Source organism: Astyanax mexicanus, chromosome 13 (assembly GCF_023375975.1).
Source record: "Astyanax mexicanus isolate ESR-SI-001 chromosome 13, AstMex3_surface, whole genome shotgun sequence".
In the NCBI taxonomy this organism is placed as follows: Eukaryota; Metazoa; Chordata; class Actinopteri; order Characiformes; family Acestrorhamphidae; genus Astyanax; species Astyanax mexicanus.
The window spans coordinates 2,299,214-2,313,481 of record NC_064420.1 but is presented as its reverse complement, the minus strand read 5'-3'; the positions used below and the strand labels follow the sequence as shown (position 1 = coordinate 2,313,481).

The following is a 14,268-nucleotide window of genomic DNA, read 5'->3' as shown; positions in this document are numbered from 1 at the left end:
AACATCTTATACTTGTGACTTTTTATTTTTATTTTTCTTAGCTACAGAAAAGACTGTGGTCGGCCAGAGTGCGACAGCGGTGATCTCATCTGGTACTTCTTCTGAGAAGGTCAATGAATGTAAGTAGCTAAGTAGCTAAAAACGTGTGCAAGTCTGAGAACTGAAACTGACCAACTGCTATATTTCTGTAGAGGCCCTGTACTTTACTTTATCGTCTTTTCACCCTGTTATTCTACAGTGCTCAGGACCCTACAGAATAGACCACCACAATAGAATGAGGTGTTAGTGTGTGTTGAGCTGCTGGTACAGCAGCAGTGCTGCTGGAGTTTTTAAACACCTCAGTGTCACTGCAGTGCTGAGAATTATCACCCACCACCCAAATAATAATAATAATAATAAAAAGTTTTCTTTCCTGGTGGGTCTTCAGTATTAAAAAAGAACAGGGTGAAAAGAGGATATTTGGTTCTTCACAGTTTTTTTTTTTATTTTATCTACATGGATATAAGGATAAGTGTGACATTTTATATTTCAATAATTTTATTTTTAGCCACAGAAAAGGAAAAGACTGTTGCCAGCGAGACTTTGGCACCGGTCATCTCATCCAGTACTTCCTCTGACGTCTTCAGTGTGGGTAAGTATCTAAATATATGTTTGAGAACTGAAACTACCGGTATACAACCTGAGAACCTGTTTTCCTGCAGAAGCTTTTTTTTCCCAGCACCTACTTATTTATACAACACTCTTAAAATAAATAAAAAAGGTGCTAGAATGCTTGAATGTATAGAAATCAATTCATGGGTTCTGTACACTCTTTACACTTGCAGCTTCTTTAAAAAAAGGACAATTTCCAAAATTACAAATGTTTTTTTAAATAACTAAAGCTGAATATGTTATGTGGATTTCTGGATAAAGTGTGTGACATCTTAGACTTCGAGCCTTATCTTACACCCTACAGTAGGCATGCCGCGATGCTCATTGCTATCTTACACCCCGTGAACAGTCTATTTTCACACCTAAGGTAAAAAAAAAAGTCTCCACCTGGATGTAAGTAAGTAAATGATGTGTTGGTTGGTTGAGGCTGCAGTTGGTGGTGCTGCAGGTTTAGGTTCAGCAACAGTATGTGCTGAAAAAATGAGGTCAGCTGACTACCTGAATATACTGAATATAACAATAAAACCCTTAATTTCTGCAGTAAAATAACTTATTTACACAGAAGTAGAGAGTTTTCTCTCTACTTCACTTAATCATTTCAGATCAGTAACAGGAATCAACTCAAATTCTGCATGTTTGGAAATGGACATAAAAACTAGACAGACATAAAACGAACATGTTTAATTTGTATTCAGGAAAAAATATATATTTTTTCTTCCCAATTTACACGGCCTATTGCCAACCCACGCACTAGGACTCCCCCCTATCACTAGTGAATCAGCCACCGCTTCTTTTCGAGCATTGCCGAGCAGTCAGCGCATTCGGAGGAAAGCGCAGCGACTCGGTTTTGATACATCAGCTCACAGACGCCCTGTGCTGCAGACATCACCCTAGGGGTGATGTGGGGAGAGAGCGCCATCTACTGTACCCACCCGGAGGGAGCAGGGCCAATTTTACTCCCTCTGGCCTGTTAAATGGTCCTTAATGGAACCAACAGTGGTTCTTCTATGGCGTCAATCAAAAACTCTTTTGTTGCACCTTTAGTTTTAAATAATTAAATATTAATGGTGAATTCACATGGTTCTCAGGTTATGTATGATATCTCAGACTTTGTGTCTTATTTTAGCCACGGAAAAGACTTTGGTCAGCCAGACTTTGATGGTGGTCATCCAATCCAGTACTTCTGCTGAGACGGTCAATGGAGGTACGTAGCTAAAGAACTTCTGTGCTCAGAACTAAAGCAGAAAAATACTGAAATTACTGCCTAAACTTATGTGTATTAAGTTAAAGAACAGTAACAGTAATATGTATTTTATATTAATCTATTTCTCCAGAAAGCCCACCTTCTCCAGCACCGCCTCTGCCTGAGAGAACTCCAGAGTCCTATGAACTGGCCATGGATGAAAGTAAGATATAACAGATTACAATTCTGGGAAAAAAATTGAGAGCACTTCAGTTTCTGAATTAGTTTCTCTGATTTTGCTATTTATAGGTTTTTTTTCTGAGTAAAATGAACATTGTTGTTTTATTCTATAAACTACAGACAACATTTCTCCCAAATTACAAATAAATATTTTGTAATTTAGAGCATTTATTTACAGAAAATGAGAAATGACTGAAATAACAAAAGAAAAAAAGATGTAGAGGTTTCAGACCTCAAATAATGCAAAGAAAACACGTTCATATTTATAAAGTTTTAGGAGTTCAGAAATAATCAATATTTGTTTTTTTCTGCATCTTGGCATCATGTTCTCCTCCACCAGTCTTACACACTGCTTTTGGATAACTTTATGCTGCTTTACTCCTGGTGCAAAAATCAAATCAATTCAGTTTGGTGGTTTGATGGCTTCTGATCATCCATCTTCCTCTTGATTATATTCAATTTTAGGTGCTCTTTTATTTTTAAAAGTATGATAAAATTAGGTAAAGAATACTAGAAGTACATTTTATATTTAATATATCTTTATAAGAATACACATTAAATATACTTTCTTATAAAATGTATGTTTAAGCAATATGCTTTATATTATATGTTGTGTTGATAGAAAATATATAAATGCTGCTTTAAGTGTAGATTTTTTTTTTCATTAGCAGGTGTACATAATATGTGCAATAATACGCAAATACATAAATTTAAGTTTAAATGGAAGTGTATTAAAAATGATTTATATATTAATTATACAGACTTAAATCTACTTAAGTTTAGTTTGTAGAAGATATATATGAAAAAAACTCTTAGATGCACAACCTAATGCTTTTATGTTGTATTTAAATATAGTTTGACAAAACAAAAAAAGGAACTTTAAAGGGAATTTCAACTGTATATTTTTTTAATTACCACAGAATTAAATGGAGAAGATGTAAAGTCCAGTGGTTGTTTTGCATTGCACGGCTTTAATAATTAATCATAATGAATAAATTATGCACAAATTCCCTTTACATGTGGGACATCCTGTAGTCCGTTTATCTCTGTGTGTACTGGAAGGATAATATCTGTACCTGTGCTTGTTTTCTAACAGATTTAGTACAGAACGCAGTGCAAGAAAAGCCCCAGCAAGCCGTGCACCGAGTGGGAAAATCCTCCGAATGGTCCGGAAATTCAAACTCAGACTCGGACATTAAGAGAACCTGGTCCAGGAGCAAGGTGAGCGATATCAGGAATTTACATGTGCACACTGATAGTGAGCGATTTGAATAGGCTTGCTCTGTTAACACATACATCCTTCTGAACTTGTGTTCTATTTAAGTGCATTCAGCCGTTCAGAAGAGTTGCTTTAGCACTGGAAAACTACAGATGCATCTCAAACAATTAGAATATAATTGAAAAGTTGATCTATTTTAAGCATTTATGTCTTGTATTGTTGATGATTATTTATGGCTTACAGCCAATGCAAACCCAAAAATCAGTGTCTCAGAACATTTTAATATTATATAAGACCAATTGGTACTTTTGGCAATGTGCCAAGTCCTGCTGGAAAATAAAATCCACATCTCCATAAAGGTTGTCAGCAGAGGGAAGAAGCATGAAGTGCTGTAAGATTTTGTGGGAAAACAAAACTGCACTGACTTTAGACTTGATAATAAAACACAGTGGATCAACACCAGCAGATGACAGACATGTCTCTCCAAACCATCACTGATTGGTGGAAACTTCACACTAGACCTCGAGCAGTTTGGACTGTGTGTCTCTCCACTCTTCCTCCAGACTCTGCTCCCAGATTTCATTTTCCAGCAGGACTTGGTACACTGCAGTGGGAAAATGAAAGTACCAATTGGTCTTATATAATATTCTAATTTTCTAAGACACTAATTGTTGGGTTTTTATTTGCTGTAACCCATAATCATCTACAATAAAAGTAATAAACGCTTAAAATAGATCACTCTGTGTGTTTAATACATCTATATAATATATGAGTTTCACATTCTGAACTGAATTACTGAAATAAAGTAACTTTTTTTGTAATGATATTTTAATTTTTTGAGATGCACTAGTATAGAGACAAAAGTACTGAGGCACTTGTTGAAGTGACTTGAGCCTTTACTGTCTAGTGAAGGCTTTTTACTAGATTGTGTAGAGCATTGCTGTGAGGATTTGATTGCTTTCAGCAACAAGAGTTTTAGTGAGGATGGAATTTCGAATCTATTTTATTATGGTAATTTCCACCTCTTTAGCGCCCTCACATGTTCAACTGTGCTATAGTCCCAAATAGCCTAATATACAGCTCTGGAAAAAAATAAGAGAGCACTTAAAAATGATGAGTTTATTTGATTTTACCAAATTGAAATCCTCTGGAATATAATCAAGAGGAAGATGGATGATCACAAGCCATCAAACCACCAAACTGAACTGCTTGAATTTTTGCACCAGGAGTAAAGCAGCATAAAGTTATCCAAAAGCAGTGTGTAAGACTGGTGGAGGAGAGCATGATGACAAGATGCAGACAAAAAAAAAATTGTGATTAAAAAACACCAGGATTATTCCACCAAATATTGATTTCTGAAATCTTAAAACTTTATGAATATGAACTTGTTTTCTTTTTTGCATTTTTATTTGTAATTTGGGAGAAATGTTGTCTGTAGTTTATAGAATAAAACAACAATGTTCATTTTACTCAAACATAAACCTATAAATAGCAAAATCATATTCCAGAGCTGAATATTCAATGGGGGGTTGAACATAAGTTAAAAACTGAGCAATAATAAATTAATTAAAGATGATTGGAACTGAATGTAGTAATATGATATAATTTTCTTTCTGCTTTACAGAGTTTAAGAGCTAGGTTGACGATGTCTCTTCATGGTAAGCACATTAATGTCATATGCTTACTTATATAGTTTTATGTGTTTTATTTGTTTAAATCCATTAACCTGCTTTTATGCCTTTATGCCTTTATGTGTTAAAGATTTAACCTGTTTAAAGTGTTTAACCTCCTTTCTCCTCAACCCTCCAGTACCGTCTCAGATCCAGCCTCTCACTCTTTCTCACACACCTTCAGGAGGTAATAATCTTCTCCACATCTGTATATATTTGTCTGTAGACGGGTCTCTGCTGTTTACGTCTAATCCCTCCATATAAACAGTTTACAGACCTTACTGAGCAAATACACAAATCTACATCTATCAGTTACTGTTTAGTGAAGCTTAGAGACGTGGGAATAGTGCAGGTCAGAGAGCCTTCATAATGTTTTATTATTAAAAAAAATATTTGTAATTAATGTTATCCGCTTGTGTAATACTCATCCTATTTTCCAGCCAATCTATAATCTATAATCTATAAATCTACCATCGTTGTATATGTACACTACAGGTGCATGTCAAAAATTTCTTTTATTGTTGATGATTATGAAGCTTACAGCCAATGAAAACCCAAAAATCAGTGTCTCAGAAAATGTAAATATTATATAAGCCCAATTGGTACTTTTGGCAGTGTGCCAAGTCCTGCTGGAAAATGAAATCTGCATCTCCATAAAAGTTGTTATCAGCAGAGGGAAGCTGTAAGATATGAAGTGCTGTAAGATTTTGTGGGAAAACAAAACTGCACTGACTTTAGACTTTAGATAATAAAACACAGTGGATCAACACCAGCAGATGACATGTCAGATTTCATTTTCCAGCAGGACTTGGCACACTGCCATAAGTAGTACCAATTAGTCTTGTATAATATTCTAATTTTTTGAGACATTGATTTTTGCGTTTTTAGTGGCTGTAAGTCATATTAATCATCAACAATAAAAGAAATAAACGCTTAAAATAGACCACTCTGTGTGTAATACATCTATATAATACACGAGTTTCACATTTTTTTACCGAATTACTGAAATAAAGTTACTTTTCAATTATTTTTTTTTTTTGAGATACACCTGTTTATAGAAAAATATATTTCTTCTTCTTTTTTTCCTTGTTACTCTAATTTACCAACTCTAGACAAGCCCCGCTTTATTATTAATATTTTATCGTATTTTTCAGGTGGGACTCCAGCGCTTCCACACTGTTCCTCTCCTCCTTTGCCTGAACGGAATCCACAGTCTTTCCAGTTGGACGGTAAAGTCGGTTTTATCACTTACCTCCATCACCAATGCAAATGTGCTCTTAAAGTGCACACGATTGTTTTTCTGCAATAATTAAGTTAAAGATAATTTTCTGTTTCTGTTTCAGCCTCAGAGACTGCAGCTCCTCTCACCCCTCCACTCCCTAAGAGAACCCCAGAGTCCTTCATCCTGGACACGCTGGAAGGTGCTGCTATAACATCAAATCCACTTTATATCCACTATTTTACTATATAATTATATACATCTATATAAGCAGCCCTACCATACACAGAAGTGTACAAAATTCTCAAACACTTGAGGATTATTTTAGGCATTTTTGGGGCTGACCAATACTGTTGAGTCAAAAGCTTTAGAACACCCCTATTCTTTAGTAGTTCTGTTGTTGCAGTGCTGTATGACCCAGACAATATTCATTTTTATTGAATCTTTATCTTATCAATTACTTTATTACAGCACTTCACCTGTCAGACCTTTAATTCTAAACTTCAACCTGAGCTAAAGGCTAAAGCTGCTGTTTCCATGTGGGTCAGCCAGACGTGACTCTTCCTGTAGCAGTTTTTTCTCCAGTTTCCAAGAGTCTTTATTTGATGGTCTACTTTTAATAGTTACAGAGTTCTCTGTGTTTCTGTGTCTTTTTCTAGGTATTATTACTAATGAATTGTTTGCTAAAAATTGTAAATATATTTACAATATACTTTTTATTTCAGTCTTTAGTTACTGCAAAATGTTGTACCTTAAGAGATAAATGGCAAAAATAAAGGGAAGAAATGGTAGTGTATATTTTACTGCACTGACATACACATGTACTGGAAAGAGGCATGCCTTTTAAGGTATTATAGTATGGTATGTGGTACAGTATGGTATAGTATGGTATGGTACAGTGTGGTATGGTATGGTACAGTACAGTATGGTATAGTATGGTATGGTAAGATATGGTACGCTATGGTATGGTATGGTAAGATATGGTACGCTATGATATGGTATGGTACATTGTGGTATGATATGGAACGGTACAGTATGGTATAGTACAGTACTGTACAGTATGGTACGCTTTGGTATGGTATGTTATGGTCTGTTGTGGTATGGTATGGTGCGTTACGGTATAGTGTGATACGGTATGGTACGTATAGTATGGTATGGTACGAATGGTATGATACATATAGTATGGTATGGTACATTTAGTATGGTATGGTATGGTGCGTTACGGTAGAGTTTGGTATGGTATGGTGTAATATTCCAATAGTTGTTTTTTGCTTAGGGGAAACACCGCGTTTAGAGGGGTAACTAAAGCACAAGTTCACTTCTGACTGCATCAGTGTTGGTAAACTAGCCTCCATATTCCTCTGATTACTCAGATTATGTAGAAATCCAGGGGCTCTGGTGGAAGTTTCTGTTGTGATGATCTCTGACACTTTCATTTCTTGTTTCCTGCAGTTCAGAGCAGCGTCGCCCCCTGCGAGTTTCCCGAATCACAGCCCCAGAGGCAGCGGCTGGGCACCTCCTCAGAGTGGGCAGGGAACTCCCAGCCCAGAACCTTCCTAGACGTCATGAGCAGAAGCAAAGTAACTCACGCCTCCTCTCTCTCCAGCACTTTCCATTTCACTGACCTACTTTCACACCTTTCACCAAAACACAGAAGAACATGCAGACAAAACTGCTGATCCTACAGTCAGCCAAATAAAGAGTAAATGCAGGAAATGATTTGACATTTCTGTCTACCTTCTTTTAAATCAAAGAGTCAAAGGAAATGTATAAGAGCTCAGAGACGAGCTGCTGTTTCACTAAAGCTAATGCTAAAGCTAAAGCTGCTTTATTAAGTTAGCATTAGATAACAGTCTACTGAGTATCACTGTCAGCCCTGTCTTTCATCTCATCTCCACCAGTTAAAATCTTCTTTACACTCCAGAGGGTTTGGCTCTCTGCTGTAAACATTTTACACCCAATTCTGAGCTCTGATTACGATCAGTTAGTGTTAAATGTGTCGTACACTTCATTAGTGTGAACGCTTCAGTAGTGACTCACACGGACCAGATGTTTCACGCTGTGTTACTCTTTTCCAACAGAGCGTTAAAGTCAGAAGTTCAAAGAACGGTAAGTGTCTACACTCAGTCCAACCTTCCATCGGGTGTAAACATTATTTTGGGGTTTACATATAATAAAAGTGATTTTAGGGTTTTGGGAATTGACCTGCTTTAAATTTCTGTTTTGTTTCTAACAAATTTTCTTTTTGAAAGAACTGTCATTATTTCATATTCCTTTTTTTCAATCTAAAAATCAAAAACTGTAAAAAATATAAAAATATTAAAATGTATATATTACAGCAACATGCTTTAAGATTTTTTAGTTATCTCAACAATTGCATTATTATATAGATCTGAGATAGTTATCTGATTAGAAAATTTACACTTGCTTGGTCACATAGTATTGATTTTTATTTTTGTTCAAGCTATTATAAGAAAGTCATGTGAGAAAAACTCTAAAAATCATATATAGCAAGTGATTTTTTGTGTTTGAGAAACAAAAACTGGTTTCACAAAGGGTTTGATTAATAGAATGCAAATTATTAATATAATGCATTAGAAGTTTTTCATTATACCCCCCTTATTAGACAAGGCAGGAAAAATGTATTTATATAGCACCTTTCATACATAGAGTCAATTCAAAGTGCTTTACAGAAAGATTTAATACTCAATACAAGTTTAAGACAGTCATAAGAAATGATAAATTAAAGGGAAAAAAAAACATTTATAACAGAACTAAAATGAATAAAATTGAAATATAAGAAATACATGTAAAACATAATTTATAATAATGTTAAAATTAAAATAATATAAATATTTACATACTTTTAAAAAAACCTCTAAAATATCTATTTTATTTTAAGCCATATATACTATCATTTAAGCTCTTATTATACTATTATAACACATACATATATAAATCCCAAGAGAGAGCAGCAGCATGTGGAGAATAAATACATATAAAAAAGCACATAAATAAAATAAAGTAACTAACACACAATGCTTTCACTTTTATTTAATTGGCAAATATTTCATAAAATTATGGAAAATGTATTATGTAGTATTTTTTTTTTTAATTAGCAGAAGTTTGAGTTTAAACATCCACAATTAACACAATTAAAACGAGTGCAGCTTGCAGCAGCTGTGATTGGCTGGGCAGTGTTAGGGTGAGCTAAAAGCGAGTGTTCTGATTGGCTCAGTTCATCATTAGTCAAGATCCTATTAAACGGCATCAGCTCTTCCATTTCCCCCAATTACTGCTGCTCCTGCTGTTAATTCACTTAAATCACATTATGCAGAACAATTTTAAGTTATATATATATTTTTTACAGTGTAATAAACTGTTGTATAAACTCTTGCAGTGTCTGTGGCTCCTCCCTCTCTTGCTCCGGTCGCAGTGCCATTGGCTACAGAAAACAGAGGTACAGTAACTGACTTCAGTCTAAATCCCATCATATCTTTAAAATTTAACCCCCTAAAACCCAGAACACACTCAGACAGAGCTCTCTGTGTGTTTAACCTGCAGGAGAGCAGCAGCCGGTGGACAGCAGGCCGTCTGTCCCCGCTGTAACGGCCGTGGACCCGCCGGAGACGCTCCCCGAGAGGACATCACTCGCCAGCAAGGCCAGGACCAAGGTCTGACCCTACAGTGTGTGTTTGTTTTGTGTGTGTGATTCTCTAAATGCTTTATTTTTATTAAGTGTAATATTTTAGGAAACAAATCATGTTCCTCATGATCCAGTTTAAAGTGAACTGAATTAACTGTGTTTACACCAGACACCCAGAGTCAGTTTTAAATGGTAAAAAAAGCATTAAACTGGACATATACACCCAGAAGAGCCACAGCAACTCCATGATGGCTGTTTAATACACCAACAGCAGTAAAAGCTATGGAGGAGAAATTAAAGACAAATTGAAAGAAAAAAAAAAAACTACCTACTGGAAAAGAAAAAGAAAAAAAGAATATATATATATATATACAATATTACAATTTTAAGACTGTTTTATGCCATTGTAACAGTACTTGCTACAGAACATCTCAACTAATTATTAATTGACATTAATTGACATTATTAGCCATTAAAAAAAATCATTTACCTATCTATTATTATTTATAGCATTATGAAGCATTCATATTTATTAATGTTTAATAACATCTTAACTAGTATCAATTTATAATTAAGTTAGACATTACTTAACTATTTAACAGTGTTTATTAATGTATTAAGTACTGTTATTTATGACCCTTATTGTTACAATAAATGTTACCGAATATTTAAACATAGAGATGGAATAAAAGTGTTTACATTTTCTAAATAAATTAAACCACAGTTTTAAAACACTCTCTTTTTTAAGAAATAATAATTAATGTGGAATATTGAGGTCAGTAGACCTTATAAAGGCCAGGTTCATATATTGTACAATACAAATTTTAATAGTAATTGTAATAGTAATGGAATTAGTGGGCAGTTTTATATATATATATATATATATATATATATATATATATATATATATATATATATATATATATGCATATTTGTTTTTTTTTAAATATCATAAAATCATAAAATCTGAATGTTTGTGAGGAATTCCTTCAAAAACTGACCGAAGTGTGGTAAAAACACAGTTAATTCAGTTTATGTTTAATAATAAGAAAATAACTTCTTGATCTCGACTGTCTAAAACTCTAAGATTTTTCCTTTCTGTTTTTACAGAGTTTGAGGTTTTTGAAGGGAAGACAGAAAAGTGAGTAATAAAAGGACAAATTACACATCCAGTAATGATCAGGTATTATATTTAGATATGTTGTTGTTTTTACAGAATAAACATGTATTACATTTCTTATATTTACAGCAAAAGCCCCTCAACGGCAACCTTTACCTCCTGCTGCTGCTGCTGCTGCTGCTCCAGCTGCTCCACCTAGTGGTGCTACTGGAGGATTCAAATTTGGTAAGGTCCATCTCTACATACTTACTAGTGCATCTCAAACAATTTGAATCATTGAAAAGTTACTTTATTTCAGTAATTCAGTTGAAAATGTGAAACTCATATATAATATAGATGTATTAAACACAGAGTGGTCTATATTAAGTGTTTATTTATTTTATTGTTGATGATTATGAAGCTTACAGCCAATAAAAACTCAAAAAGATTTGTAGATTTCATTTTCCAGCAGGACCTGGCACACTGCCCACACTGCCAAAAGCACCAATTAGTCTTATATAATATTATAATTTTCTGAGACACAGATTTTTGGGTTTTCATTGGCTGTAAGCTTCATAATCATCAACAATAAAAGAAATAAACACTTAAATAGATCACTCTGTGTTTAATACATCTAAATGAGAGCACTTTAAAATGATGAGTTTCTTTAATTTTAAAATTGAAAACCTCTGGAATATAATCAAGAGGAAGATAGATAATAAATGATCACAAGCCATCAAACCACCAAACTGAACTGCTTGAATTTTTGCACCAGGAGTAAAGCAGCATAAAGTTATCTAAAAGCAGTGTGTAAGACTGGTGGAGGAGAACATGATGCCAAGATGCATGCAAAAAAAACTGTGATTAAAAACCCAAACAGGGTTATTCCACCAAATATTGATTTCTGAACTTCATGTTTTCTTTGCATTATTTGAGGTCTGAAAGCTCTGCATCTTTTTTGTTATTTAGGCAAATAAATGCTTTAAATGTCAATATTTTTATTTGTAATTTGGGTGAAATGTTGTCTGTAGTTTATAAAATAAAACAACAATGTTCATTTTACTCAAACATAAACCTATAAATAGCAAAATCAGAGAAATTGATCACATTTTGAACTGAATTAATAATTTAAAAAAGTAACTTTTCAATGAAATTTACATTTTGTTGCTGACCTTATCATAATACCTCATAATCCTCCTCCTCCTCCAGGGTTCGGGATGCGCTTTGGGAAGCCCAAAGGGCCGCGGACTCATCCGGAGACGTGGGTGTAAAACGAGCACAGCTGCTGCTTCTACAGCCAGACTTTCAGAACATCAGCAGAACATCAGCAGAACATCAGCAGAACAGCAGCAGAACAGCAGCAGCTGAGATACTGGAGTTACAGGTTGAAGGCCCGTCGCCCAGAAGAACTCTTCAGACACCTTTAGAACATGAGGTGAAGCGTGGTTGGATACAGCGCTGTGTTAAACAGCGAGAGAAGACCCTGAATTTACTTGATTTAAATACCAAATCCTTATTATTATAAATATATTACTTTTATGCTGGGTGAAAAATAATGCTTCATTGTATTTTAGTACTAAAGTAATACTTTGGTAGATTGTAATAATTATTTATATTTAAAAGTTATGGGGATGAATGTAGGGTTCAATGTAACGTGGGTATATTGCACATAAAATATTTATATATACTAGTGCTAGTATATATCTATAGTGCTAGTATATATATATATATATAGATCTCTAGTACTATTATTTTTAATGGACCCTTTTTGGTACTAAAAAGTATTTTTTTAAGAGATACTATTAGAAAAATAAAAAATAATACATACATACAGGGTGCATACACTTTCATGCCTTCAAGGCAAATTTTCAGGACCAACAGTGCAGACATGCACAATAAAACTAAACTAAAAAATAAAAATCAACTAAAACTATGATCAAATTTTTATTCATTTATTATAGTAGCCCTAAAATGAATCTGACAGAACTAAAGAGTAGCAGATCAGATCCTAAAGAGCTCCACTGTGTAGAGGCTAAATTACTGAATTAACTCTGAGCTGATTGATGTATTTGTAGCTCAAAATAGATTTCCTCCATCGATAAACAGAAAAAAACAAAGAAACAAAGATTTGTAGAGCAAATTTCCACGACTTTTTCAAAACTTTCTGGGTATTTTTATTTATTTTTCCAAAACTTATCCAGGTCTTGAATTTGCTGTTTTCAAATTGCATGACTTTTTCAGGTTTTTCATGACCATATGCACCCTGTATATATTTATATTTTTAGAGAGAAGGAATAAAAACTTTTCTTAACTGTTAATTTAAGTCAAAAATATAAAATTATTAAAAAATGTTTCACACTTCTCCTCAGTGATAAAACTCCTGCATCAGGACTGCATTTGAAAAAACAGGAGGACCAGTGAGTTTTTAAGCTTTTTTTCTTGGTCACATGACATTGTGGGGTTCAGTAGCCCCTCCATTTCCACTCGCTGTTGTGTTTTTAACGTGGACCTCCGTGGAAACTGTGGCATGCCCAAAGTGTAATTACGGTGGACAAATAGCTATTTTATTAAACGCGAGGAGACAAAACTCAGAGATGTGCGTCCGGACGGGACTAAAATTACCGGAAGATTTTATTTCAAGTAATTCTGGATCATTTTACTTGTAAATTCATCATGCAGTTTTGCTACAAATGTAAAGTGTATCAAGTGTATAATTTATATTATCTCAAAAACATTGCTTTACAGTTATTGTTTGCTGTTGACTGTGCTCAATCTGTTGTAATGTTCATTTTTGGTACAAGTTTCTTGCTACAGAAAAAGAGTGATATTCTGCACAAACTATATTTATATATATATATTTTTTTTTATATTTTCCAAAACGCCGGCTGGACTTTGTACTTGTACATATAGGATTGTATTGTATAGATAAGAGCCAGTGTTCAAAAAACCAAAGCTCACATAAGCTTACTGTTCTTTTCCTGTTCTATCATTATATATGTTTTATCATTATAATATAATACATGCAAAATACATGCACTCAAAAATCCATTCATAATTTGATTATTGCAGTTCTCTGATTATTTAAGTAGTCATGTAAACAGCATACTCCATTTTTTTAGTTAAGAAATCTGATACAAAGAGCTTAATAATAGCTTAGCAATGGTATTTCTTCCTCCTGTCCCGCCCCTAAACCAATACATCACCCAGTGCCCCGCCCATTTTTTTGTTTGTTGCATTTTTCAAATTTGAGCTGAGGGTGGAGTCAGCTAGAATCTTTCAGGTTTAAAATGTAGCAAAAATAACATTTGTACTCACGTTTTACGTGTTGCACTTAAACTGTC

The 14,268-nt window shown here is 34.1% G+C and overlaps 1 protein-coding gene across 1 annotated transcript in view; it reads left to right on the top strand.

Annotated features, from left to right (window-relative positions):
• The window catches only part of ptpn22 (protein tyrosine phosphatase non-receptor type 22), a 38,696-nt gene extending 24,836 nt beyond the window's left edge, over positions 1-13,860 (top strand). The window contains exons 16-31 of the mRNA XM_022677135.2: positions 42-119; positions 548-631; positions 1,778-1,855; positions 1,986-2,057; positions 3,171-3,295; positions 4,918-4,951; positions 5,103-5,150; positions 6,118-6,192; positions 6,307-6,384; positions 7,635-7,762; positions 8,264-8,291; positions 9,583-9,642; positions 9,747-9,856; positions 10,939-10,969; positions 11,078-11,173; positions 12,137-13,860. Coding sequence (XP_022532856.2) covers positions 42-119; positions 548-631; positions 1,778-1,855; positions 1,986-2,057; positions 3,171-3,295; positions 4,918-4,951; positions 5,103-5,150; positions 6,118-6,192; positions 6,307-6,384; positions 7,635-7,762; positions 8,264-8,291; positions 9,583-9,642; positions 9,747-9,856; positions 10,939-10,969; positions 11,078-11,173; positions 12,137-12,198 — 1,187 coding nt within the window. The 3' untranslated portion in view covers positions 12,199-13,860. The remainder of the gene's footprint in view (positions 1-41; positions 120-547; positions 632-1,777; positions 1,856-1,985; positions 2,058-3,170; positions 3,296-4,917; positions 4,952-5,102; positions 5,151-6,117; positions 6,193-6,306; positions 6,385-7,634; positions 7,763-8,263; positions 8,292-9,582; positions 9,643-9,746; positions 9,857-10,938; positions 10,970-11,077; positions 11,174-12,136) is intronic.
• Positions 13,861-14,268: the final 408 nt, after the last annotated feature.